The sequence below is a fragment of the Pongo abelii genome, chromosome 13 (genome assembly GCF_028885655.2).
Source record: "Pongo abelii isolate AG06213 chromosome 13, NHGRI_mPonAbe1-v2.0_pri, whole genome shotgun sequence".
Lineage (NCBI taxonomy): Eukaryota > Metazoa > Chordata > Mammalia > Primates > Hominidae > Pongo > Pongo abelii.
In genome coordinates, this window is record NC_071998.2 from 58,462,275 (window position 1) to 58,489,770 (window position 27,496).

At 39.6% G+C, this 27,496-nt stretch overlaps 1 protein-coding gene across 3 annotated transcripts in view; it reads right to left on the bottom strand.

Moving 5' to 3' along the window:
• DOCK8 (dedicator of cytokinesis 8) overlaps window positions 1-27,496 on the bottom strand; it is a 249,849-nt gene that overhangs the window by 143,408 nt on the left and 78,945 nt on the right. For all 3 annotated transcript variants that reach the window (XM_024252561.3, XM_024252560.3, XM_024252563.3), the window contains 3 exons: window positions 15,549-15,672; window positions 8,113-8,325; window positions 3,154-3,239 (listed from right to left, as the gene is read on the bottom strand). In XM_024252561.3, coding sequence (XP_024108329.3) covers window positions 3,154-3,239; window positions 8,113-8,325; window positions 15,549-15,672 — 423 coding nt within the window. The remainder of the gene's footprint in view (window positions 1-3,153; window positions 3,240-8,112; window positions 8,326-15,548; window positions 15,673-27,496) is intronic.

Consider the following 27,496-nt stretch of genomic DNA (forward strand, 5'->3'; position numbering starts at 1 on the left):
CTTTACTCTACACAACTACAGCGTAATGCAGATATTACCTGCATTTAACACACCAGGACACCAAGGTTCCCAGGGAATAAGGAACTTGCCAAAGTCTACAAAGTTAGGAACTGGCACAGTCAGGTTTTGAGCCCAGCCATCTCTGATCACAGAACCTGGGCTTTTTCTATGAGTGTTTGTTCTTCAAGTGTAGTCCCCAGAAACTAGCATTTTGAAGCAAAAGAAGTTTGCCAGCATGCAGGTTTCTTGATCCCACCTGAGACCTACTCAACCAGAATCTCTTGAGGGAGATTGTTATGGGAGGTCCTCCAAAATCTGCATTTAAAATAAACTGCCTGGGTAAATTTTCTGCACACTAAAGTTTCACCATCAAGAAGACTCCTAAGAGCTGAGATTACTTTTCATAAGATGGTATTAAATCTTAAAATATTTCTCCACTTAAAATACAAAAGAGAAAAATAATTTGTTGTCATTCTTTTTTTTTTTTCTGTTACAAACACTTGCAGAATTGACAGGAGCCTAATTCTTTCTTTATCTTTGAGGGTTTCTATATTTCCGAAAAGCAATACAGAGACAGTTACAGATGTCCACAACTTTAAACAAATTCCTCAGCTGCTAAAACGTGTAGTATTATGAATAGAATCCTACATATCAATGTAAATGGGAAAACATTTGCCATTAATATTACCGTTATATTTTTACTATTCATACTGTCACATTCTAGGCTTACCTATAAGAATTTGTTTCTTTCTTTTCGTCTAGTTTACTCTAAGTAGTTATTCCTAGGGCTGTCTTTTTGGTCCATCTCTTCTCTTGCAGTTATAGGTTAGTATGGATACTATTTAAAACACATGAGCAGGCCAAGTGCACCTGGCAAATATGTCAATTCGACTTAATTTCTGCTTTGGCAGTTGCGGGGACATCACTAGAAACTGCACTTGACAATTTTCATTAAGAGATATTCAAGTGACTCCTCTTTTTTTAATTTTAGAGACAGGGTCTCACTCTGTCACTCAGGCTGGAATACAGTGGCATGATCATAGCTCACTGCAGCCTAGAACTCCTGGCCTCAAGCGATCCTCCCACCTCAGCCTCCCAATGTAGCTAGGGCTAAAAATTAACACATCTGTTAATTTTTGGTAGAGAGGGGGTCTGGCTATATTGCCCAGGCTGGTCTCAAACTCCTGGCCTCAAGCGATCCTCCCACTTTGGCCTCCCAAAGTGTTGAGATTACAGGTGTGAATCACCGCACTTGGCCTCCATTAAAATTTTTTTTAAATAACACATATCTCTCTTAGTGACCATGTTTTCCCACCTGTGAGAACAGCTGCCTCTTATTCACTGGAGAGGTCTAGAAAGCTTGGCGATGAGCACCATAGAGGAGAATTTCTGCCATCTCAAATGACATAGTTGCTGCATCTAAAAGTAGCCTGATGATGCATCCTGTGGGGGCAGGTGGGTCCCTCAGACAATAGCGAAGGCTTCCTAAACAATGCAGAGGGGAACAGCCACTTCCACTCAGTCCTCCTGCCGACCAGACAGATGAGGAAGCTCCCACTGCCCGGTTGGTTTGCAAGGGCAAGGGCTTGCTTTTCTGTGCCCATTACTTGACACTCAGCTGGTTTATGGGCTGCTCATTTCTCCGTACAAAAGGCCCTGAAGCCCCTCTGTAGAATTGGCCAGCGGGAGGAGACTATAACAAGAGACCACCCACAGCTGTATGAGCAGACTTGCTGGCTTGTATTCTGCCGCAGAAGAAGTTGGCAGAGGCTATGCGTTAGAATCATAGAAGTTTGTGGTAGGTAGGAATTTTGAGACCATAAGGTCTATCAACTTCATTTATAGGGAAGAACTCAAAATCCCAGGGAATTTTCCAGGGGTTGAAACCCAGCCTTACATCCAGAATCCAGATGCCTTCTCACTGCAAACCAGGGGCTGCTGAAGGGACCCATGAAGTGACTTTGAGAGATGGATGATCCGTCTAATAGTATATGAATAAATGTTACGCTTCTGTAGTTTTGCTTAGGTAGAATATGTACAACTTTAAAGTTTTCATCTGTGGATTTGAAGAGAAAGAACTAATTCTTGAAAATAGCAGTCTGCACGGAGGAAGAGAGGCATGGAGGCACTCCGGGGGTACACAAGACAATCTATTGCAGTGCAAGAACAAAATACTAGAATTTATTTAGATTTATCTAGTTCATTCTTTAAAATTTCTCAGTTATATGTTTTATAATGTAGATAATATTTTAATATGAAAATACAAAATTAATACATGTCTATAGAAGATTTTTTTTTTACTATCAAAGCATACAGTTGAAATGTTTGGACACAACTGCTTTAAAGTAGATGTGGCAAATAATTGGCCCACAAGATGAAACCAGACTGTAGTCGTGTTTTGTTTTAATTATATGGTGTTTATAAAGGGAATGAGAACGTATTTAGGGAGTCGGTATATTATGCAGAAAAATCTTGGTTTTCAGCTTCTCTTGAAAAAATAGAAAAGACAGTTGACAAAAATGGGCCTGTTTATTTGGATGGCAAGAGTTTGTTGCTAGTAGTAAGTGCCCCCTTAACATGGTTTACTACAGTCCCCACCACTCCCTATTGTCCCCTGGCACTAAGACTGAGTTTCAGTTGCATTTATCATTGTGTTTCAACAGTGGCATACTGGTAAATGTTTAACAAATAATCTCTGGGTGCTGAGGGTGGTGCAAATGTGTAGCATTGGCTGATTTCTACATTGTAAACACTTTCGCCAGGGCCAATTTAAAGTTACCAATTTGACTTCACTGAACACAGGAAGAGATGTGCACTGTGAGATCTCATGAGTTAGTACAGTCGACTCCAGCACACCGCTGACTTGTGTTATTTTTCTCAATGTAGCTTATTTCGCTCGATTACCTTACATGCCTAACTTTAGTAGACACGTGTGTTTGCCTTCTCTATTGTAGAAGAATGACATCAAAAGGCTGGTAGAAAAAAATCCAGGAATGGACTCAAACGTGCCCTTTCTACTACTCCACAGCTGCCCACTGTTAAAAGTATTTTGGGAGCTCCTCTTTGATTCAAGCTCTGATAATAAATACAACATTTGTATGTAAAAGGCAAGATAAATCTCAAAGTAGTGGTACTGTGTTTGTTGATACTTACTTCAAGGTCAGCAACTTGACCAATATTCTGTTGCCCAGGTGTTCCTTGGGACATTCTGGTACTGGACGTATTTCCACAGCATCCTCCTATTTTTAATCACATTGTAAAGAAATCATTAGTGAATTCTGTGAGGAGCTCCAATTAGAGTTAACCCAGGGAAGGGAAGGCTACCCTCCACGGCTCAAGTTAACTTAGATTTGCTTTTTTTCTAACACTCTGCCTTTTATAAGAAAGTTTCTTTTCCAACCCCCAACCTCAAAGCCAGTATTTACAGCAAACAGTTTCTCCTTTTAGAAACTCAAGCATTTAAGACAAAGAGACTGAAGCAGGAAGGAAGGAAATGTGAACATGGATATGGCTTAGTAACATCCACCAGATGGCATTGCAAAATCTTATACCTATTGTTGATGTTTTTGTGTGTGTTTTGCCCACTCTAATTACACATTTGATATATTTCTCCTGTCGAGGGCTTTACTAGTAAGTATGTGAGTTTCAGATTTGAAATCTGAGTCACAATGGTTCACTTAAGGCTGTAAACCATTGATCCTATAATACAGAGTCACTTTCTCAGTTCACTGTTTTCTTAAACAGATGATAGAGACTTGGGGTTGAATTGACAAGTTCTAGACAGGCTTATGCAGTTAGAGCTTGCTAAAGTGCTAGGTATATGAAATTTAGTAATGACAAATTAAGAGCTCTACCTGTTTATTTTACCGCACAGAAACTAAAGACTTAAAGAGGAATATCAAGTCCCTATTGTAACCTTAACATCTGCATCTGAACTATCATTCTATGTTAATTATATTCATGTATGCAAAAATAAGCAGTGCAAATCCTTGAAAACAGTACTTCCCACTCTTGCAGTATGCTTTCCGAACACTGGTGAGTGCTCTGTCGATCGCAAGGGTCCAAAGAACAGGGTCATATCTCACTGTCTTTTCCTGGGAGCTTTCCACTGAATACCCCACAGCAAGCTTAACATTCTTGCAAATAGCAGTAAAGTCACCTTCCTGGTAAATATGTACCCACTTTGGTGGAATGATCAATGTGGTAAGCTCATCATTACTCCGACCTCTCCCTGTGGTCCCCATTCCTTGTGGTTACAGTTGGCCATGTTGCTGGGTGGAATGGCTGAGTTTATTTCAGAGGAGACATTGTTTTGATGCCTACTCGCTCAGGGCAATCTGGACCTTTTCGGATCATTGGAACAGACATATCTAAAGGGAAGATCTCCCTAACTGGAAAACAACCGGAAGGTAGAGACACTCATGGATTTCTGGGACTGCCTTTGGTCTAGATTCTAATTTTTGAAATCCTTTTAAAAAAGATTTTCATTGGGAAAATTTTAAACATACACAAAAGTTGAGAGAGTAATGCAATGAACCACCATTCACCCATCACCTAGCTTCAACAAGTTCAATTCAGGGGCATTCTGGTTTCGTCTATTTACCCACTTACTACCTTTCTCGCTCAATACTGGATTACATAGAAGCAATTTCCCAGAGACCATATACATATATAAGTATTTCAGTACATATCTTTAAAAGATAAAGACTTTTAAAAACATATAGCAATACCATTATTATGCCTAAAAATTTATAATTTCTTATTGCCACTAAATAATTTTTGTCAGTTTCAAATTTCCCTGTCTGTCTCAATTTGTTTTTACTGTTATTTTCTTAAATCAAGATCCAAACAAGGTCCACATATGACATTTGGATGATATATTTCCCAAGTCTCTTCTAAGCTATATGAATTTCTTCAGGCTTTATAGCTAACTGAAATGGCAACTAATTCCCAAGCAAACAGAAAGTGGAAATGTGAAACATTAATGGATCCTCTTGTTTTCATCATCCTAAAAATATATATAAATGAAGGGAATGAAAGAGATTATGAGAGAGAAAGAGACAGTATGAGAGAGATGATATTCTTTCATTTACTGTCCCATTGGATCCAGAGGTCAACTCCACATTTGCCTACCTGTGATTTTCTTAGGTGAGCCAAGAAGTACTCCCCCAACCTTTTTTGCTGAATTGGTTTTAGTTGGGTTCTGTCACTTGTAACCAAGAGCCTCAGCAAACTTTTCTATGATTTGGAGTATTAGTGGAATCTTTCTTAGGGATTGACATAGAATGCCTTTTGTAGAATCACCACCTTTTGTAGAATCAGAATGAATTAGGGAAAGAACTTGCCTTATAGAAGCTTAGTGGTTAAGTCCAACTTTTGCTTCTCCTGTAGACTCAGCCATAACTTGGATATACTAGTTTACCTCTCTTCTAACTTTCCTTACAGGGAAATCAAGTAATGATAATATTTAAAAATCTGATTGTGTCATCGAAAAAACCAGCATTTGTAATCATGTCAGAGTAGGTAGAAATTTACCTTTCTTCCATAGAATTTTCTTTGGAGAAAGCACAAATTATAAGTACAAATGCAATTTCTGTGACAACAGCTTCAAAATATTAAAGGGCTGGTATAGAGGCCCTCAAGCATTTTAGACATGCCAGTTTACAAATAACTGGAACACTAATTATGAAGCTCTTCTCTCTACTCAATAAAAGCAGGCCCCATTAGGCATGCTCCTAGATTATAACTTTCAGTCCCAATGGAGTGTCTGCATTGTTTCAAAGATCATAAAACAAAGTTCCTCTAAAACCAGGCTATGTTTCATTATTTTAATCAGTTCAGATGGAACGTTCTCCCATCTAATACCACCAGGGAGACACTGACAAGCAAATGTCTCACTGGACATATTCTCTGCATCCTCTAATTGTTCTCTCTCTTCTGGCATCCACTTTGGGTCCCTCTATTACATGTTGACATCTCCATCACAGAACTGAGAGGAAGAGGAAGGAAAGTAAAGGCCAAATCAGTCTGATCTAATATATTTTGACAAATCTGGTAAAAAGTCTTAATGCTGTGGATGGAAACTAAAAAGTTACATGATATTTAAAAATATCATATTTGGATTTCAGTTATGTGTCCCAACATACCAGGTAGTCATATGTATGTAGATACATAAACAAGGGAACACGAACTTTGTAGTTAGAGGGTTAGGGCCCCATTTTATAATTTAATTTATCTGTTGAATCTTGAAAAAGCTCTTTAGCCTAATTCTTGCTTTTTAATCTGAGGAAAGGAGATGATGATATTGCTCACATTATTTGTACTTTATTAATTTATTTTTTAATTGACAAGTAGTAGTTGTGAACATCTATGGGGTACAGTGTAATGTTTTGATCTATGTATACATTGTATAAAGATTAAATCAAGTAATGTTTTGATCTACGTATACATTGCAGAAAGACTAAATCAAGCTAATTAACATATCTATCACCTCACCAACTTACCTTTTAAGTGTGTGTGTGATGAGAACACTAAAAATCCTTTTTAAAAGCAGTTTTGAAATATACAACACATTATTATTAACTCTGGTCACTATGCAGTGCAATAGGTCACTAAAAAGTAAAAGTCTCCAGCCTGAGACTTTGTAGCCTTTGATCAACACCTTCTCCCTCTCCCCACAGCCCCTGGTAACCACCTTTCTACTCTGTTTCTATGAGATCCACTTTTTTAGATTCTATATATAAGTGAGATAATTTATTTTTATACTCTGCCTCATTCAGAAGACCATTTGAGGCTGCTGACAAAAACTGAAAATAAAATAAAAATAGATGAGGAAACCAAGGTGCTTAGAAAATCAGGATAAGAAAAGAAAGCTGGAGTAAATTCAGGACACCAATCAGTAAGTTGCCATATTTGGTGAAGGTGGACAGAAGTTTGCTCTAAGTAAAGAATTTAAGAGAGTTAGTTACAAATGAGCACAATCTCTAAGTGTTCATATTATCTCAGCAGAAGCGTGCTGCTTCTGTCTTTGAAGATGTGAAGGCTAATTGCCCTTTAGATCATCAAAGAGGAAGGTGCTAGATGGTGAGTAGGTCAATGTCAACAATAGTATTTCCAAGTGGACGTGATATCCTATCTCATGACTGCTGTTTCCTTTATTGTCCTCCTTGCTGACCAGTGGTGAGCTCACTGAAGGGCAGGTCAGCAAACACAAACCAGAAGGGTGGGGGTATCAGGCTCTCTGATTGTCTCACTTAATCCAAGGATCGAATTTCAAATATTAAGAGGCATGGATGGATAGAATACCTTTTATGCAAAGTTTCTTCAAATCCTGTTTCTTCCAACTGAACTTTCAATACGATTTGGACAGCAGAGGTGTAGCAGTAATCTGTTCTGGCAAGACCCAGAAGTGTAGATAATCTGACGCAGAGGGGAAAACTGAGAGCCTCCTATACAGTATAAGGAGTTCAAACAGACACAAGGCTTGAATGATGGTCACCTCTCATTTCATCCAAAGTGCCTCAGGCAGTGACCACAGGCAAAGTCTACATTATCCTATTGTTGTCAGTCAGCTCCAATAAATGAAGAAGTAAACAATCAAGATCCCAAAGTTCTACACATTGGGAGCACGGGCTGTGATTATCCTAGCCTGAAATGTTTTCAAAGCAGGTCTTTCTGGTTGCTCATAGAGATCATTAAAAAGAAAGTAACAAAGCACTAAAGAACATCAAAGTTTAAGTAATGTATGTCTCAATGGAGTAGTGACCACACATACCCTCAAATAATAGGATGGTTTGACTTGCTGGGTATGATTACTACATGTAGACCCTTGAAACGTTTGGGGATTAAATGAGATGCTCTTAGTGAACATATTTTGTAAAGGGCTATGAAAATTCCAGTTGTTATTATTATCAGAATCCCATCTGTATGATAATCAATATTGGCTCTGCTATGACACACAGGCTTGCCTGAGTGAAAAACAAGGCCCCAGAAATCATACAAGTGAGCCCTGATATCATGGGCTGCTATATAGTAATAACGAACAACACAATTGTCCACATGATTCCCAGAGTCTTCACTGAGATTCTCCAGTATGGAAACAGTGGCACCCACCTCGTCCACTGAGGGGTAAAGGGCAAAGAGCTCGGCCTGCCGATTGGTCCTCCGGGCCTCCTCATTCTGCTTCTCAAAGTCCTCAGCACTCACTTGCTGCAGGAGGTTTTCTAGCCGCTTGTCAGGCTGCAGGCTGCGGAGGTCAAAGTCACAGGCAGTGATGGGGCCTTTCCCAGACACATCGCACAGCACGTTTAAGTGGCAGGGGCCTGCCTGTGAGAGAAAACAGTGGGTCTTTGTGAGAGAGACAGCAAGTCTAAAATGAGAACTGAAGAATCTTGGATGTCTCAAGACTGCTCCAACTTGGGACTACAGAATCTCAGCCAGGCCTCAAGTCTTCTGAAGAAACTGGGGATTTGACAAGAATGACATCTTAGCTTCCTGGCTGGAATATGCTAAAATTAAATGTCTTCTTCTCACCTGGAAGCAGGTAGTTACTCATCTTATGCAGACAAACCAGTCCTGAGGAAAGGACTAAAAACAGCACTACATTCCTGTCGGTTGTTGGCTTGTTCTTTCCTGGGGCTGGGGGGCCAAGCCTCTTAATGAACCATGCTCATGTCTCACACTAGAGCAAAACAGAGCTGGAGGAAGTTGCAACAAAGAGGAGACTGGGCCAGGTGCAGTGGTTTATGCCTTTAATCCCAGTACTTGGGTAGACAAGGTGGGAGGATTGGTTGAGGCCAGGAGTTCAAGACTAGCCTGGGCAACACAATGAGACTCAGTCTCTTAAAAAAAAAAAAAAAAAAAAAAAGCAAAACTTAGCCAGGCATGGTGGCGTGCACCTACAGTCTTAGCTACTTGGGAGGTTTAGGTAGGAAGACTGCTTGAACCCCGCCCAGGAGTTCAAGGCTGCAGTGAGGTATGATTACCTTTTTTTTTTTTTTAAAGACCAAGTCTTGCTGCGACACCTAGCCTTGAGTGCAATGGCACCATCTCAGCTCACTGCAACCTCCGCCTCCTGGGTTCAAGCGATTCTACTGCATCAGCCTCCCTAGTAGCTGGGACTACAGGCATCTGCCACTACAGCTGGCTATTTTTGTATTTTTAGTAGAGATGGGGTTTCACCATATTGTCCAGGCTGGTCTGAAATTCCTGACCTTAGGTGATCCACCCCCATCAACCTCCCAAAGTGCTGGGATTACAGGGGTGAGCCACTGCGACCGGTCCCATTTAAGTCTTTAATCCATTTTGGCTGCTATGTAATATGATCACAAGTGACATCCTCTCACGCTTTGCCATATTGTTTTGACAGAAGCAAGTCCCAGGTCCCACCCACAGTCAGGGATGAACATCACAAAGGTGTGAATGTCACAGGCCCAGATGATGGGACAACCATAGCATCTGTCTGCCACACTAATTTTCTGCTAATAATTTAAAATGCACATCTAGCTTCTGTAATAATGTACTATTTTTAAAATATTGGGCTCATGCCTGTAATCCCAGCACTTTGGGAGGCTGAGATGGGTGGATCACCTGAGGTCAGGAGTTCAAGATCAGCCTGGCCAATATGGTGAAACCCCATCGCTACTAAAAATACAAAACAATTAGCCGGGCATGGTGGCCAGTGCCTATAATCCCAGCTACTTTGGAGGCTGAGGCAGGAGAATCATTTGAACCCGAGAGGCGGAGGTTGCAATGACCCGAGACTGTGCCACTGTACTCCAGCCTGGGCAATAAGAGCGAGACTCCGTCTCAAAAAATAAGTAAATAAATTATTGTATTAACTTTTTAAAACTGTAAAAATCAACAGAGAAAAAGATTATAAATGACCCTACAAGTTACTAATTTCTTTGTGAAATTTTTTTTTAAAGTTAGGCCAGTTGTAATTATTGTGCTTCTAAGCTTCTAAAGTTAAAGTGTATTTAATAAAGCTAATAGGAAAGATTGGATTTTTTTTTTTTTTTTTTTTTTTAGATGGAGTTTCGCTTTTTTTGGCCAGGCTGGAGTGCAATGGTGAAATCTCAGCTCACTGCTGCCTCTGCCTCCCAGGTTCAAGTGATTCTTCTGCCTCAGCCTCCTGAGTAGCTGGGATTACAGGCACGTGCCACCACGCCTGGCTAATTTTCTATTTTTAGTAGAGACAGGGTTTCACCACGTTGGCCAGGCTGGTCTTGAACTCCTGACCTCAAGTGATCTGCCTGCCTTGGCCTCCCAAAGTGCTGGGATTACAGGCATGAGCCACCATGCTTGGCCATGATGACTTCTTCTGCAATCCAGCCTGGGTGACAAAGTGAAACCCTGTCTCATTAATTAATTAATTCATTAATTCACAAATAAATAGGAGACTGTACTGGGAAATAAAGAGACCTTGTCTTAATCACCACTCAGAACTTGGTTTTTGAAACTGGAAAATAAGATGATTTGTGAGGAGCCTTCCAAATTAAATTGTGTATAAACACCAAAGCTGAATGTTATGCTTCCAAAGATCGATGTGGGAGTGGGCAACACTTTTCTACAGGAATTTGGTAACAGTTATTGGATTAAGCAACAACAACCAAAAGGAAAAAATTTGCTATTCAGGCTGTGTCCACTTTTGGCTGCAGTGTGCTTTAAGGAAACAACCTTAAATCAGTCACAAAGTGGATGCTTTATTCCATTAGGAATGTCTTTGTAATTGGGAACTGCATGCCTTGAACCAAAGACTCAGCAAAAAATGTATAACTGTAATCAACTGTATGTTGTAGGACTACAAATGGATTAATGGTAAATATCTATAAAATTTATGGCAAAATGTTTTTCTCAAAATTCTACTAAATGGACATACTACTGGACAGTTTCTCCATACTACATGTTTTTTGTGACATCAACCTCACAAAAGTACTACTCTACTAGATCATAAATTTTCCCCAAACTGAATGTGCTAGAAATAATCAATATCAACACTTCAATTATTAATACTTTTGTTTTTCTTAGAATTTATAAGAGTTTGAGGAAAATGAGTTTAATTTCCCAAATTTATTTAAAAGGACATCAAGGTACATATAAGTCAAAAGTCTAACATTACTCATCCCTTAATCTAGAAATTTCACTTCTAAGAATTTATCTGTAGGGTATAACTGGCAAGTGTGCAAGAATGTGAGGGCAAGAGCAACTCTGAAATACTGTTCATGATAGCAAAACAATAGAAGTAAACTAAATGCCCCCAAAAAGGAAGTATTAAGAGATTTTGGAACTTTCATAAAATAGAATGTTATGCAGCCATTAAAAGAAAGAACCTGGCCAGGTGTGGTGGCTCATGCCTGTAATCCCAGCACTTTGGGAGGCCAAGGCGGGGGGGATCATGAGGTCAGGACATCAAGACCATCCTGGGTAACATGGTGAAACCCCGTCTCTACTAAAAATACAAAAAATTAGCTGGGTGTGGTGGCACACGCCTGTAGTCCCGGCTACTCGGGAGGCTGAGGGAGGAGAATCGCTTGAACCTGGGAGGCAGGGGTTGCAGTGAGCCGAGATCGTGCCACTGCACTCCAGCCTGGGCGACAGAGCAAGACTCTGTCTCAAAAAAAGACAGAACACGTATTAATTGGAAGAGAAAGATAATCACAGTATATTGCTAATATGAAAAAGGAAGTTATGCAATATTACGCATAATATAATCTAATTTTTATAAAATCTACATGTACCAAGGAATCTTATCATATACTTGTTTAAATTTTATAAATCTAGCTATGTGGCCTCACCGTTCTACTCAAAAAGAAGGTGCGCAAGAATGAGAGTGGAATTGAAAACATTGCTGTCGTCTCGCAGTCTGAGATTCTCTCCATGATAAGTATTATTCCAATATTTCAAAACAAACAACTTTTGTACAATTTGGCTCTTTAAAAAATTTTAATAGACACGTAACAGTTGTACCTATTTACGGGATACAGTGTAATATCTCAATACCTGTGTACAATGTGTAACGATCAAATCAGGGTAATTAGTGTACCCACTGCCTCAATTATCATTTCTTTGTGTTGGGAACATTCAAAATCCTTTCTTCTAGCTATTTGGAAATACAGAATAAATTATTATTAATTCTAGTCACCTTACAGTACTATCAAATACTAGAACTTGTTCCTCCTATCTAGCTATAATTTTGTAACTGTTAACCAACCTCTCTATTCCCTTCTCCATCCATCCTTCCTAGCATCTAGTTACCACTATTCTACCCTCTACTTCTATGAGATCAACTTATTTATCTTCCACATATAAGTGAGATCATGCAGTATTTTTCTTACTGTGCTTGGCTTATTTCACTTAACATCCTCCAGACTCATCCATGTTGACGCAAATAACAGGATTTCATTTTTTTTATGGCTGAATAGTATTCTATCATGTATACATACCACATTTTCTTTATCCATTCTTCTGTTGATGGATACTTAGGTTGAGTCCACGTCTTGACTACTGTGAATAGTGCTGCAATAAACATGGGAGTGCAGATGTCTCTTTGATACACTGATATCCTTTCCTCTGGACATATATCCAGTAGTGAGACTGCTGGATCATATGATCAACTTGGCTTTTAAACACAGACAGTGGGCCAGGTGCGGTGGCTCACACCTGTAATCCCAGCACTTTGGGAGGCCAAGGTGGGTGGATCACCAAGGTCAGGAGTTCGAGATCAGCCTGACCAACATAGAGAAACCCCGTCTCTACTAAAAATACAAAATTGGCCAGCCATGGTGGCGCATGTCTGTAATCCCAGCTACTCGGGAGGCTGAGGCAGAAGAATCGCTTGAACTCGGGAGGCAGAGGTTGTAGTGAGCCGAGATCATGCCATTGCACTCCAGCCTGGCAATAAGAGCAAAACTCCATCTCAAAAAAAAAAAACAACAAAAAATACAACACAACACAGTGACTTGAGTTCTCTGCTAGTATGCTGCAGGAAAGCGTGTGCTTTGTGTGTATGCTGGTCTTCACTTATTGTTTCTGGACTCCAAATTCACCCTTTTATGCTTTGTTCTTTGATGCTGGGTCAGCAAATCATATTTCCGCTGTGTCTGCTGCTCCCTTTAGGTTCTGTCAATAGGGAGTGCTATAGGGTTACCGGATGGTTCAAGGAGGTCAAAGGGCCTGGCTCCTTCCTCTTGCCATTCCTCTCACCTTCGTAGTGACAGTTGGTTCTAGCCTTCAGGTTCTTTTGGTACTTCCAGAATTACCCTTATCTTACCTCCTTGAAGGTACCAGCACCAGCCGGGCATTTTCTCCTCTTGTGAGGTGTTAGTTCAGGCTCCATGAGGTTTTTCCCTCTGAGATCCTGAGATAGCACCACCGGCTGGGCAGTACCTTCTCAGGGATTTCAGTCCTTGCTCTCAGGCTCCTCTTCTGAGCTTCTACGTTCTGACAACTCCAAGATCTTCCCCTAGACCTGTAGTCCTCAAATTGTGGTCGTGGGACCAGCAGCATCAGCATCACTTAGGAAATGCTAATTAAAAAGTATGAGGTTCACCCTCCAGACCTACTGAATCAGAAATTCCAACAGACAGGGCCCAGCAACCTATGTTTGAACAAACCCTCTGGGAGATTCTGATGAAGCTAAAGTGGAGAACCACTGCCGTATACCCCAGCCCCAGGGTGGCATGCTGTTTTCCATAATGACGATTTTAGGATAGCCTCAATTTTTCCCTTTTGGTTCTCTCAGACCTCCAAAACTGGTTTAATCAATTCCCCGTGTTAAATTTCTCCTGTTGAAATACCTACCACGGCTTCTATCTGACTAACATTAAGAGGAACAATTTAATTGGTCAGCATGTAGGGTGAAAATGGAATTTAGTCAAAATTACTGATGAAAAATTCCTTAAATCTCCCATAAAGCAGAGCATCCAAGTATTCTATCCCTCAGTAAGCCTGTCATATTTAGCGCTGGAAATGATGGCTGATTCTACTGTGGAGCTCCAAGTAAGTAGTTGGCTTTGCTTTAGGGGGACCACCTTGTCTGAAAAATTAGTATTATTTACTAAATACTAAATCGAATGATTTCCAGCATGGTGAGATTCCTGTATTATGAAGACACGTGGAAGCTGAAAACTATATGAGTTTACAAGAAGTTCTGTGCAAACTTCAACAGATTTTTTCTTCTCAATTTTATTTTTCTCATCTATAAAATGGGCAGGTTGGACAGCTCAGTAGTGTTAAACACATTCACACTGCAGTATAACCATCACCAGCATCCATCTCCATAATGCTGTTCATCTTAGAAAGCCGAAACTCTACCCATTAAACAATAACTTCCTACTCCTCCCTCCCTCAGCCCCTGGTGACCACATTTTGTTTATCCATTCATTATGGATGGATACTTGGGTTGCTTCTACCTTTTGGCTGCTGTGAATAATGCTGCTGTGAACATAGGTGTATAGAGCTTAACTTTTGGAAACATGAAATTTATTTGGCTATGGTTCTTTGGCTGTTTTATGCAAATGAAGGCTTGCTTTCTTTCTGTCTTCTATTTGTTAGAGTGCTTGCTGGAGTTCTTCAAATGACCCCAGGCATTTAAAAAATTAGTTACAGAATAGTGTTAAAAGTTCATTTCGCAATATGTACACTTTAACTTGAATTTTAAACTGTAATTACTTTATAAGAATAATGACAACTGGCCAGGTGTGGTGGCTCACGCCTGTAATCCCAGCACTTTGGGAGCCCAAGGCGGGCAGATCACAAGGTCAGGAGATCGAGACCATCCTGACTAACACGGTGAAACCCCGTCTCTACTAAAAATACAAAAAGAAATTAGCTGGGAGTGGTGGTGGGAGCCTATAGTCCCAGCTACTTGGGAGGCTGAGGCAGGAGAATGGCATGAACCCGGGAGGCGGAGCTTGCAGTGAGCCAAGATCGCGCCACTGCACTCCAGCCTGGGCGACAGAGCAAGACTCTGTCTCAAAAAATAAAAATAAAATAAAAATAATGACAGTAACAATAACAGTGACCAGCATTTACTAGGCACTAAGTGTTTATGGATATTAACTCATTAATACTCAAATAACCTCATGAGTTAGTATTATCATCCTTGTTTCCCAGGAGAGGAAACTGAAGCCCAATAAGTTTAATTATCCTGCCTAAAGTTAGAGAGTTAGTACATGGTAGAATCACTAGGAGAATGCAGGTATTCTGGCCTCAGCATGGAGCTTTTCATTACTCTGTAGTTTGCCTTAGGGGCACCAAGAGTCTCCGCAGGAATTGTCGTAGGGATGGGCCCAAGGTGTCTCTGTCCCCCAGTTAGAGCTTTTCTACTTTTTTCTATTTTAATCATTGGGTTTCCGGGTTTTCATTTGAACACCAATTTCTGTAGCTACAAATAAATTTGAAAAAAAAAATCACTGACTCAGATGGTAAAGTTCCTCCTACTCAAACTTTCTATGAGTCTATCGTTTATTCTAGTTTGTAAAATTGACAGCATGCCCTGGGCAGAAGAGCCCAGTAACCTGGTAACCATGTTTGTTGATAGGAAATACCTGAGCAGCGGGTTCACTGCACTCCAAGGTTTCCGACTCAAACGTCTGTTTCGGAAGCGTCTTGTGAAAATCTTTTCGAGATCCAGTCTTTTTAAAGCCACAAATTTCTGGACTTCCTTGGTTTCTTTTATGGTTGATATTTAATTTGGAGAGAGAAAGAGAGAGAGAAGCAAACCATTAGATTAAAAATAAAAGTAATGGCTTAAGTGTAGACATGGTGCTGAGAGAGCTTACAAAGAGGGAACCAATTGTAATTCCACACATTTAATTATACTCCAGGCCTAATACAAGGCTCTGTTGTAATGAGATACAAATTTACCCCCTGGCTGGCTCATTATTAAAGGGAGGCATGGCCTGAGAAAATGCCACTTCAGAAGTGCGGTCATTTCAGCTGTGGGGCATTTGGCTCCAAATTGAAGCTAAACTATGACCCTAGTGTAAGTGGCTGGAATAAATCTAGCAATGTGCAGAAGCCGCAAATAGAGATCGTTTGAAGATAAAAATAGAGAAAACCATTTAATCTTCACATCAATGTTCTTAATAATGAATAAAGCAGGCGGGACATGGTTAAGAAAAAATAAAAATAAATGATTTATCTTTGCAAACATCCTCAATCTCTACTCCATGAACTCTGTTAAAATTGTGTTGAATAATATACAGCTATGGAAAGAGTTTAAAAGAGAATGTCTAGCCCTGTCACTGAAGAAATGAGACAGACCATCATAAGAAAGGTAAAACATGTAAGTTGTCAAGTGATGACTAGAGAAACCAACATGTGTATTTCCCATTTTTATGACTCAAAGACATCTTTGGAAAACATGCTGCAAAGTCAAGTGCACAAACAAGCGTCATTTTTATTTTTGTTGAGGATACGGGATATCTTATCTTTTATTTTTTTTCCGACTTTTATTTTAGGTTCAAGGGATACATGTGCAAATTCATTACATGGGTAAATTGCATGTCACTTAGGTTTGATGTATGAATGATACTGACATCACCCACGTAGTGGCCACAGTACTCAATACGCAGTTTTTCAACCCACACCTGCTTCCATCCTCCCTTCTCTAGTAGTCCCCGGTGTCTACCGTGTTATCTTTATGCCCATGTTTACCCGATGTTTAGCTCCTTCTTATAAATAAGAACATGTGGTATTTGGTTTTCTGTTCCTGTGTTAATTCATTTAGGATAATGGCCTTCAGCCACATCCATGTTGCTGCAAAAAAACCCCCATGGTTTTGTTCTTTGCTATGGCTGTGTAGTATTTCATGGTGTATATGTACCAAATTTTCTTTATCTAGTCCACTGTTGATGGGCATCTAGGTTGATTCCATGTCTTTGCTATTGTGAATTGTGCTGTGAGGAACATATGAGTGCATGTGTCTTTTTTGTAGAACAATTTATTTTCCTTTGGGTATAGACCCAGTAGTGGGATTGCTGGGTTGAATGGTAGTTCTGTTTTAAGTTCTTTCACAAATCTTCACACTGCATTCCATAATGACTGAACTAATTTCCAACATGTTAATTTTTGCCTTTTTTTTTTTTTTTGAGACAGGGTCTCGTTCTGCTACCCAGGATGGAGTGCAGTAGTGTGATTATAGCTCACTGCAGCCTTGAATTCCTAGGCTCAAGCAATCTTCCCACCTCAGCCTCCCAGTAGGTGAGAGTATAGGTACACGCCACCATACCCGGCTAATTTTCTTTTTCTTTTTTTTTTCCATTTATTTTGATATTTTGTAGAGACACGGTCTTGCTACATTATACAGGCTGGTCTCAACCTCCTGGCTTCAAATAATCCTCCTGCTTCAGCCTCCCAAAATGCTGGGATTACAAGCGTAAGCCACACGCCCAGTCTATTTTTTGACTTTTCAATAACAGGCATTCTGACTGTTGTGAGTTGGTATCACACTGTGGTTTTGATTTGTATTTATCTAATGATTAGTGATGTTGAGCATTTTTTCATATATTTTTTGGCCACATGTATGTCTTCTTTTGAGAAGTATCTGTTCATGTCCTTTGCCCATTTTTAAATGGGGTTGTTTTTTGCATGTTGAATTATCTAAGTTCCTTATAGATTCTGGATATCAGACATTCTTCAGATTTACAGTTTGCAAATATTTTCTCCTATTCAATAGGTTGTCAGTTTACTCTGTTGATAGTTTCTTCTGCTGTGCAGAAGCTCTTTAGTTTAATTAAGTCCCACTTGTCAATTTTTGTTTTTGTTACAATTGCTTTTGGGGACTTATTCATAAATTCTTTACCAAGGCCAATGGCCAGAATAGTATTTCCCTGTTTTTTTCTCTAGGGTTTTTGTAATTTTAGGTCTTATATTTAAGTCCTTAATCCATCTTGAGTTAATGTTTGTATATGATTAAAGGGAGGGGTCCAGTTTCAATCTTCTGTATATGACCAGCCAGTTACTCCAGCACCATTTATTGAATAGGGAGACCTTTCCTCATGGCTTGTTATTGTCAACTTTGCCAAAGATCAGATGGCTGTAGGTGTGCAGCTTTATTTCTGGTTTTTTATCTTGTTCTATTGGTCTGCGTGTCTGTTTTTGTACCTGGACTAAGCTGTATTGGTCACTGTAGCCTTGTAGTGTAGTATGAAGTCACACAGTGTGATGGCACCGGCTTTGTTCTTTTTGCTTAAGATTGCTTTGGCTATTCAGGTTTTTTGGTTCCACATGAGTTTTGGAATAGGTTTTTCTTTTTAAATTCTGTGAAAAAATGATGTTGGTAGTTAAGATAGGAATAACAGTGAATCTAAAAATCTCTTTAGGCACTATGGCTGTTTTAATAATATTGATTCTTCCTATCCATGAGCATGGAATATTTGTCCATTTGTTTGCGTCACCTCTGATCTCTTTCAGTGTGTTTCATAATTCTCATTGTAGAGATCTTTCACCTCCTTGATTAGCTGTATTCCTAGGTATTTTATTCAAAAGAATAAAATAAATGGAATTGCATTCTTGATTTGGCTCTCAACTTAGACATTATTGGTGTGTGGAAATGTTACTGACTTTTGTACATTGATTTTGTATCCTGAAACTTTACTGAAGTTGTTTATCAGTTCTAGGAGCCTTTTAGCAGGGTCTGCAGTGTTTTCTGGGTACAGAATTATATTGCCTGCACTATGACAGAGCTAGTTTGACTTCCTCTCTTCCTATTGGGATGTCTTTTATTTCTTTTTCTTGCCTGATTTCTCTGGCTAGCACTTCCAGTACCATGTTGATATAAGTGGTGGGAGTAGGCATCCTTGTTTTGTTCCAGTTCTCAAGAGGAATGCTTCCAGCTTTTGCTCATTCAGTATGATGTTGGCTGTGGATAGCTGAATAATAGATGGCTCTTATTATTTTGAGGTATGTTCTTTCAATGCCTAATTTGTTGAGGGTTTTTAACATGAAGGGATGTTGAATTTTGTTAAAAGCCTTTTCTGTGTCTATTGAGATTATCCTGTGGTTTCTGTTTTTAATTCTGTTTATGTGATGAGTCTCATTTATTGATTTGTGTGTGGTGAACCAACCTCACATCCCAGGAATAAAGCCTACTTGATAGTGATGAATTAAATTTCCAGTGTGCTGCTGGATTTGGTTTGTAGTATTTTGCTGAGGATTTTTGTGTCGATGTTCATCAGGGATATTGGCCTGAAGTTTGCTTTTCTGCTGTGTCTCTCCCAGGTTTTGGTATCAGAATGATGCTGGCTTTGCAGAATGAGTTAGAGAGGAGTCCTTCCTCCTTGAATTTTTGAAATAATTTCAGTAGGATTGGTACTAGCTCTTCTTTGTATGTCTGGTATAATTTGGCTGTGAATCCATCTGATCAAGGGCTTTTTGTGGTGGGTTTTATATTACTGATTCAATTTCAGAACTCATTATTGGTCTGTTCAAGATTTCAATTTCTTCCTGCTTCAATTTTAGGGGGCTTGTGTGTTTCCAGGAATCTATCCATTTCTTCTACGTTTTCTAGTTTGTGTGCATAGAGGTATTTATAACAGTCTCTGAGGATTTTTTATATTTCTGAGGCATCAGTTGTAGTGTCATTTTTGTCATTTCTGATTGTGCTTATTTGGATCGATCTTCTCTCTTGTTTTCTTTATTAATCTAGTTAGTGGGCTATCAACCTTGTTTTTTTTTTTTTTTTTGAATAACAAACTTTTGGTTTCATTGATCTTTTGTATGGATTTTCATGTTTTAATTTTTTTCAGCTCTGATTTTGGTTATTTCTTTTCTTCTGCTGGCTTTGGAGTTGGTTTGCTATTGTTTTTCTAGTTCTTCCAGGTCACACACCATTTTGTTTGATTTCCTGAATTATAGAAAAACCACCAAGCTGGTAAAGGGACATGAGGTGATATTGGAAGGTATTAGGTAGATCAAATGCCAGATAGATAAAGTAAGAAATGTAAGAGAGCTACTAGCAATTATACAAATACAAAGTTTATAACTCTGGCACAGAGAGCAGGTATTTGACCAACTTTAGTTGACTGAATTAATTAAAGAATAAGATGTCCCAATGACGTCTGTAGGAAGAACAGGACACTCTCGCTGGATTTTATTGTGTTCTGAAGACAAACAATTTGTTTTGAGCCAAAAAAAAAAACCAAGAATTAGCCTAGAAAAGAGATAAGACTAGCTTGGTGACTAATTCAAGTCAAGGCTTACCATAATGGGCCATCTTTTTTTTTTTTTTTTTTTGAGACGGAGTCTCACTCTGTCGCCCAGGCTGGAGTGCAGTGGCACGATCTCCGCTCACTGCAAGCTCTGCCTCCCAGGTTCACATCATTCTCCCGCCTCAGCCTCCCAAGTAGCTGGGACTACAGGCGCCCACCACCACACCCAGCTAATTTTTTTGTATTTTTAGTAGAGACGGGGTTTGGCTGTGTTAGCCAGGATGGTCTTGATCTCCTGACCTTGTGATCTGCCTGCCTCGGCCTCCCAAAGTGCTGGGATTACAGAAGTGAGCCACCGTGCCCGGCCATAATGGGCCATCTTTAGCGTCCCCTGGCCACTTGAATTTCTCTGACCCAAACCTATATTGCTAGGGCTGGGTGAAAAGCAGGCTAAATTGGGGAAATGAAAAAAAAAAATAAACAAGGTGAACTCTGAATAAGGAAATAAGACTAAACATTCAATAAGGATTTCAAGGAAAATGTACAGGCTGGGTGCAGTGGCTCACACCTATAATCCCAGCACTCTGAGAGGCCAAGGCGGGAGGACCACTTGAGCCCAGGAGTTTCAGACCAGCCTGGGTGACATGGTGAAACCGCATCTCTACAAAAAACACAAAAAATTAGCCAAGTATGGTGCCACCTGCCTGTAGTCTCAGCTACTTGGGAGGTTTAGATGGGAGGATTGCTCTCACAAATATAAATGTAGGCAACAACGTATCTGTGTGTGATGACTTGGTAAACTTTCCTAGTACATAAAGTGACTGTTTTGGACTCTCCCTAAGGGCTCAAAGAAAAAAAAAAATCTGTGTGATCTAACATCCTGGCTGGGGGTCAGGGGACAAAAACCAACTCAAAGTAGTGACAAATATAGGCAAATATTAAGTTATCCCCTAAAATTATGCTACCCCAAATAACAATATACTGAACCAGTGATGTTTCTTGAAAAATCCAATTTTAGGGGGAAAAATTACCAAAGAATTTATCTAACATTAATTTATCCTAACATTGAAACAAACAGTTAATTAAAATTCAAATTTCCCACATTAGTATTTGCCCTTTGCCTTTTTTTTAAAGGACCTGTACATTTTAAAGGGTATTGATGTCAAAGGTTTAGTATGATATGACACGAAGGTTTACAAGGAGACCTTTTTGGGCCACAGAAATAAAAATCAGGAAGCAGCTACCTAAAGACCTTGTGTGTATGAGGCTTAGCAACCAGAACTATATCAGCTTTAGCATTACTTTTTGTGTTATAATAAAATGCAGCTATTTCCACGAGCGTTTACTTACAAGGGAACATCTCTCTTTCTCTCTCTCTCTCTGACACACACACACACACACACACACACACTTACAGATGTGTGCTTGTTTCCATTATCCTCAAGTTATTTCTCTCTGTGCCTCTATTTCTTCATAGGGTAAAGCATGAACATGAGGTGAATTCTAAGATATTTTCCCCAGCTTTAATATTTTATGATAAAAAGTTCATGCACTGTATCTGAAAAAATCAAAATCAATTTTTTTTTTCTGTTTGTTTTTGTTTTTGGAGACAGAGTCTGGCTCCTTCACCCAGGCTGGAGTACAGTGGCATGATCTTGGCTTACTGCAACCTCCGCCTCCCGAGTTCAAGCAATTCTCCTGTCTCAGTCTCTTAAGTAGCTGGGATCACAGGCATGCGCCACCGTACCCAGCTAATTTTTGTATTTTTAGTAGAGACGGGGTTTTGCCATGTTGGCCAGGCTGGTCTCGAACTCCTGACCTCAGGTAACCCACCCGCCTCTGCCTCCCAAAGTGCTGCGATTACAGGCATGAGCTACCCCACCCGGCCCTAAAATCAAATTTTCTTCTCAAAAGATGCTTAACTTTTGGGACCATCAAATTTATTTGGCTATTGTTCTTTGGCTATTGTACACAAATGATGCTTGCTTTCTTTTCTGTCTTCTATTTTGTTAGAGTGTTTGCGGGAGTTTTTCACATGGACCCCACAGTCAATGACAAATAGGCATTAACAAATTAGTTACAAAATAGTGTTAAAAGTTCAGTTCACAATATGTACACTTTAAGCCTTCAGGATTTTTGTTATGGAAAGCATTAAGACTAGCATCTTCTATGACTGTGTGTTTGAAACCAGAGCAAACTTTCCCTCTCTTCCTCATACTAGGTTTAACATCTACTTCCCCATTTAAAAATCTCAGAAAGTCTCAAAGCTCCCTGACAGCAGCAAGGGTGAACCTGGCTGGGGAGGAGAGGACAAGGGTTGGCAAACATGTAAAGATGACTCATTCCAGAAGTGCTGGCCACAGAAGGAACCATCACTGGGTAGGCAGTGAGACTGCTGGCTTACTGCCACTGGCTACAAGAGAGTCCCAGCCTCATTACCCCACCCTGGCAATGGAGTCAAATAAAGCCAAGTTCCTGTTGCACCTAGATGCAGACAGGAGAAAAATGGGGAAGTAGGCCAATGGCTAGGAAAATGATTCTCATGAAATGAACTAGACCTTTTGCTTCCCAGGAGATCTGCATTCCTTTTCTTAAAACACTATTCTAACACATTTGAGACAATCCAAAGACCAAGCACGTTTTGAGAGCATTCTCTTTAAAGACAGTGTGGTGGAGCAGGCAGAATCCAGGCTCTAGAGTCAGAAGGAACTGGGTGCAGATGCTGGCTCCTTAATGTACTAAGAGACCTTGGGCAAGTGCCTTAGTCTCCCCGAGTCACAGTTTCCTCAAGTATGAAATAGGGGGATATGTTGCTCATTTTGAGGACCTATTGTGAGGATTAGAAAATAATATGTGTTCCTCATCTTCTTTTTCCTCTTCCCTACCCTCTCTTTCCTTCACATCTTCTTTCTCCTTTCCCTTCTCTCCCTTCCTGTACAATTTGGTGCTAAAATCATAAGGTGCATCAGAACAAGGCAGCCCTCCATGCCTTGGGGTAGGGAGTAGCCAAGGAGGTCCAGAATAGGAAGTTGAAGCCCAAACACGTTGAGGATGCATCCATTTAAGAAGGACTGCCTGGCATGGAAAATCAGAACCCATATGGTGTGAGGAGGGCATCCAAGCTGAACCAGGCTGGTGTGTGTTAACAGAGCCTGGAGAGTCTTAGTGGGTTTGGATTTGTGGGGAGGGAGTCTATGCACAACAGGTCAAGAGTGGCTTTGTGACATCCACAGCTGGATTGCTCTTTGTTACCACATAGGCTGATGAGCCAGGCGTGCTTTTCATACTTTTAGAAAGCAAATAGCTAAGCACCTTGACAGCTAGCACAACAAATGCATGTCATAATAAGCAATTATTGATCAGGGAGACATTTTTATGGTGTTTTGGGAGTAACTGAATTATATGCACTGATGTGTTTGAATTTTAATTGTTTACCAGTTCACTGGGAGTAAAATATGGAGTAATAAAACAGATGATACCCCATTCCTTGATATCTCAGCTCTCCTTGAGCTCGACCTTCCTTCAGAATTACCTTAATCACCCTAGATGAAAAACAGTCTAAAGGCTTTTATGATGCTGCCCATAACACTCATGAAAGGTTTCACTGTCTCCGCGGCAAGAGTAAATATAGTATGTAAACAAGTTTAATTGCTTAAGAGTTCAGCTCTCCAACAAGCATCAAAAACATTCTGAAGTTTATCCCTCTTTGGTTCATTTAGAGAAAATGACAGAAGAAATAAAGCTTAAAATCGTTAATATCACCCAAAGGATGTCATCAAATATTAATCCACACAACATTATCAAAATATGCAGATAAAAGGTGGGACAAACAAGCAAACATGGCACCATGCTAATCAGTAAACCAGTAATCATTTTCAAAAGTCATGGGGAGAAAAGTACTATTGTTTTTAGAACAAGGACACCAAATTTGGTGCTGCAGACATGAATGATAGAATGGAAATCGTTTAATAAATCTTCCAGTCTAAGTAACACAAATATTCCAAGTAAGAAAATACATTTCCTCCAATGTACTGGAGATCATGTATTTTACATTTTTGTGTAACTTAATCTTTCTCTGTTAGGTTTAAAAGGAAATCTAAAAATTTCCTCTATCCTTCATGGGCAGCATTATTTGTATGATTTAAATGTCTCAATTATAGAACTTGAGTGGCAAATGCCCTATAGAATGATAAGGGTGGGAGGGAACACAAGCGGCCATTACTCTACTCCTCTACCCCCTAAGCGGGATTCAAAACCATTACCACAGCTAGCAAGGACATAAAAGGCTATCTCTAGATATTATGGAGAAATGTAATATCAGCAAGGAGATAATTGAGGAATAAAGGAGCTAACTAAATCAGTGTTTGACTGCATGGTTCTGGATAACAAAGGCATGTCCTTATAAGGCAAAGTGGCTTCATTAAGTATGGTCCTCCAGAGGAAGGCAGGTCCCCCCCTCCATGGTGCATTCAATATATGGGAGAGAATTTTGTGTTCATTCCTTTGACATGCTAATATAAGTATGTTTTCTGATATGTACTACTTAATAAATATAATAGCTAATATTTATTGAATTATTATTATATATGCTACCAAAGTATTTTACTTGGAGGGAATATTTGGGATAAATGGAATTGATTTCTTTGAATTTAATGGTCCAGGGCAGATTTTACATCATGGGCACTATAGTCCCAGCAGCGCGCAAAGGACACACCCATGTCCTTTTGTAGTCAGTCCCCTTCCCCACTCCCAGACCCTGGTAACCATGGACCTGTTTTCCATCCCTGTAGCTTTATCTTTTCCAGAATATCAGATACATGGAATCATGCAGTTAACTTTTTTGTCTGGGTTCTTCTTCTTTTTTTTTTTTTTTTTTTTAAAATGGAATCTCGCTTTGTTGCCCAGGCTGGAGTACAATGGCATGATCTCAGCTCACTGCAACCTCTGCCTCCCGGGTTCAAGCGATTCTCCTGCCTCAGCCTCCCCAGTAACTGGGACTACAGGCACGTGCCACCTGGCTAATTTTTGTAGTTTTAGTAGAGACGGGGTTTCACCATGTTGGTCAGGCTGGTCTGGAACTCCTGACCTCAAGTGAGCCACTTGCCTCAGCCTCCCAAAGTGCTGGGATTACAGGCATGAGCCACCACGCCCAGCCTTTGTCTGGCTTCTTTCACTTAGCATACTGTATCTGAGATTCATCCATGTTGTTGTATATATCAATTGTTTGTTCCATTTCACTGCTGAGTAGTATTCCATTGTATGGATTTACCAGAGTTTGTTTATCTACTGCCCAACTGAGTACAGTCTGGGTTTTTTTCCAGTTTTTGGCAATTACAAATAAAACTGCTATACAGGTTTGGCAATTACAAATAAAACTGCTAAACTGCTATATTTGCATGTAGGTTTTATGTAAATACTCAAGAGTGGGACTTATGGTTGTATGGTTAAGTGCATATTTAACTGGGATTTTATAACACATAAGGAAAGGAAACTTGGTGATAGGAAACTGTATTCAGAAAGTAGGTGTAATAGCTTCCAGATTAAAATAATAAAGAAAACTGGAGGAATTTAAATTTAATTTTAATAAATAATATCCAGCACTGGCAAGAATATGGGAACATGCCAATTTTGTGCCCAGTTGGTAATGGAATGAAATAGCACGACTTTTCTGGAGAAGAATTTGGCAGTATCTATCAGAGCACACCATGTGCACTGGCTTCATTTCTACCCTCAGAAATATTCACACACATGTGTAGGGGCAAATGTGCAGATATGTTTGTTTCAGTATTATTTGCAGTTATGAAAAATGGAGACAACCAAAATAGTCATTTAGTTTCAATAACTTATGACACATTCCTTCACCCTTTGAATACTAGGCAGCATTTCAGTAGAATGGGATATAGCTCTGACATGGACAGTTATTTTAAAGAAATGTTTGTAATATATAAATACATACATTAATACATATATCTTTATGTGAAAAATAAAAATAGACAAATATTTTTTGTGAGGGTATGAAAAGATCTGGAAGCTACACAGCTGGGCTTTACGCAGTGAAGAGTGAGTTAAGGGAAGGGTAGGATGCTGGTAAGTAGTGAGGCATGAGATTTGCCTTTTCCTTAATGCACCTCCATATTACTTGATTTCTTTCAAAACAATCATACATTATTTGGCACATAACCTATTAAAGGAGAGCTAAATAATCAATCAGTAATTAAGAAATGGCCAGCAACCCCTATTGCATCCTCCTCCGACTTTCTAGTAAACCACTTATGAAGACACAGAAAAACTGGAAACTCATCCGAATGAAGAGATAACTTAATGCCTGAATCTGGACAGAACCTCTGTGGATCAGATGGAGCTAGAAAGAGAAGGATGTACCAAACTTTGTCTCCCCAAAGGGGAACTCACTGAATAAAGATAAGAAGGTGTTGCACACTTTCCTGCCCACGAGTCACTGGTCAGTATCTATACAGAGATCTGAATTCTCCTTCTTCATAATAGTGGCTTATCTATGAAGGCATCACAGCTTCCATCTGGTTTCATTTATATGAATCACCACCTTCTCCTTGTCCTTTTCCTTCTACCATCATTCTAAAACAATACAGATACAATTCACAGAAAACAACAAGCTAAAAATGTACTATGTGAGGTTGGGAGATGAAGGGCATCTGGCAATAGTGTACTGGATTCTCCCCACAGATAAAATACGACAGATGCACATAGAGACAGAATGATCCCTGGGAGGAGTGTGTGCCAGGAATTGTAGTTTTCATGGGCAGAGTGTTAGATTCAGAGTGCAAGAGAATGAGGCAGAGGGATAGAAAGAGATGCAACGTTTCTACAAGAAAGCTTGCCAGAATTTGACGAGTTCTGAAGTTGTACACTTCTCCCTGTCCACTAGGTGACCATTGAGAAGGGAACTGCTCCATTACACAGGGGTGCAGAGAACTGGGCCAATGGTAATCCCATCCCTAGAATGTTGCCAAACATAAAGTTAAAACAGATATTCCTTTCTTTTTTAGGGGAACAAGATGCAAAAACTTGCATAGAATAAATATATGGATAACCATTGCTTCTATAGAAAAGATAAAAACAAATGGAGACTCATAAAGGAACAGAAGCAACAGTCAAGTGGCTAATGGTCTGGATTAATGCTTTAATCCCATACTCTTAGAAAATAATAATAAGTTTGTGAATCAAATTTTAAGCATGATGCCAAAATTAAATATAAGGAAAAATATTAATATAGATTTAATGACAAAAATAATTCTGAATGTTGAAAATTAAAAACAACTTTAAAAGACAAAAGGCATACTGGGGAAGACATTTTTAATACATGA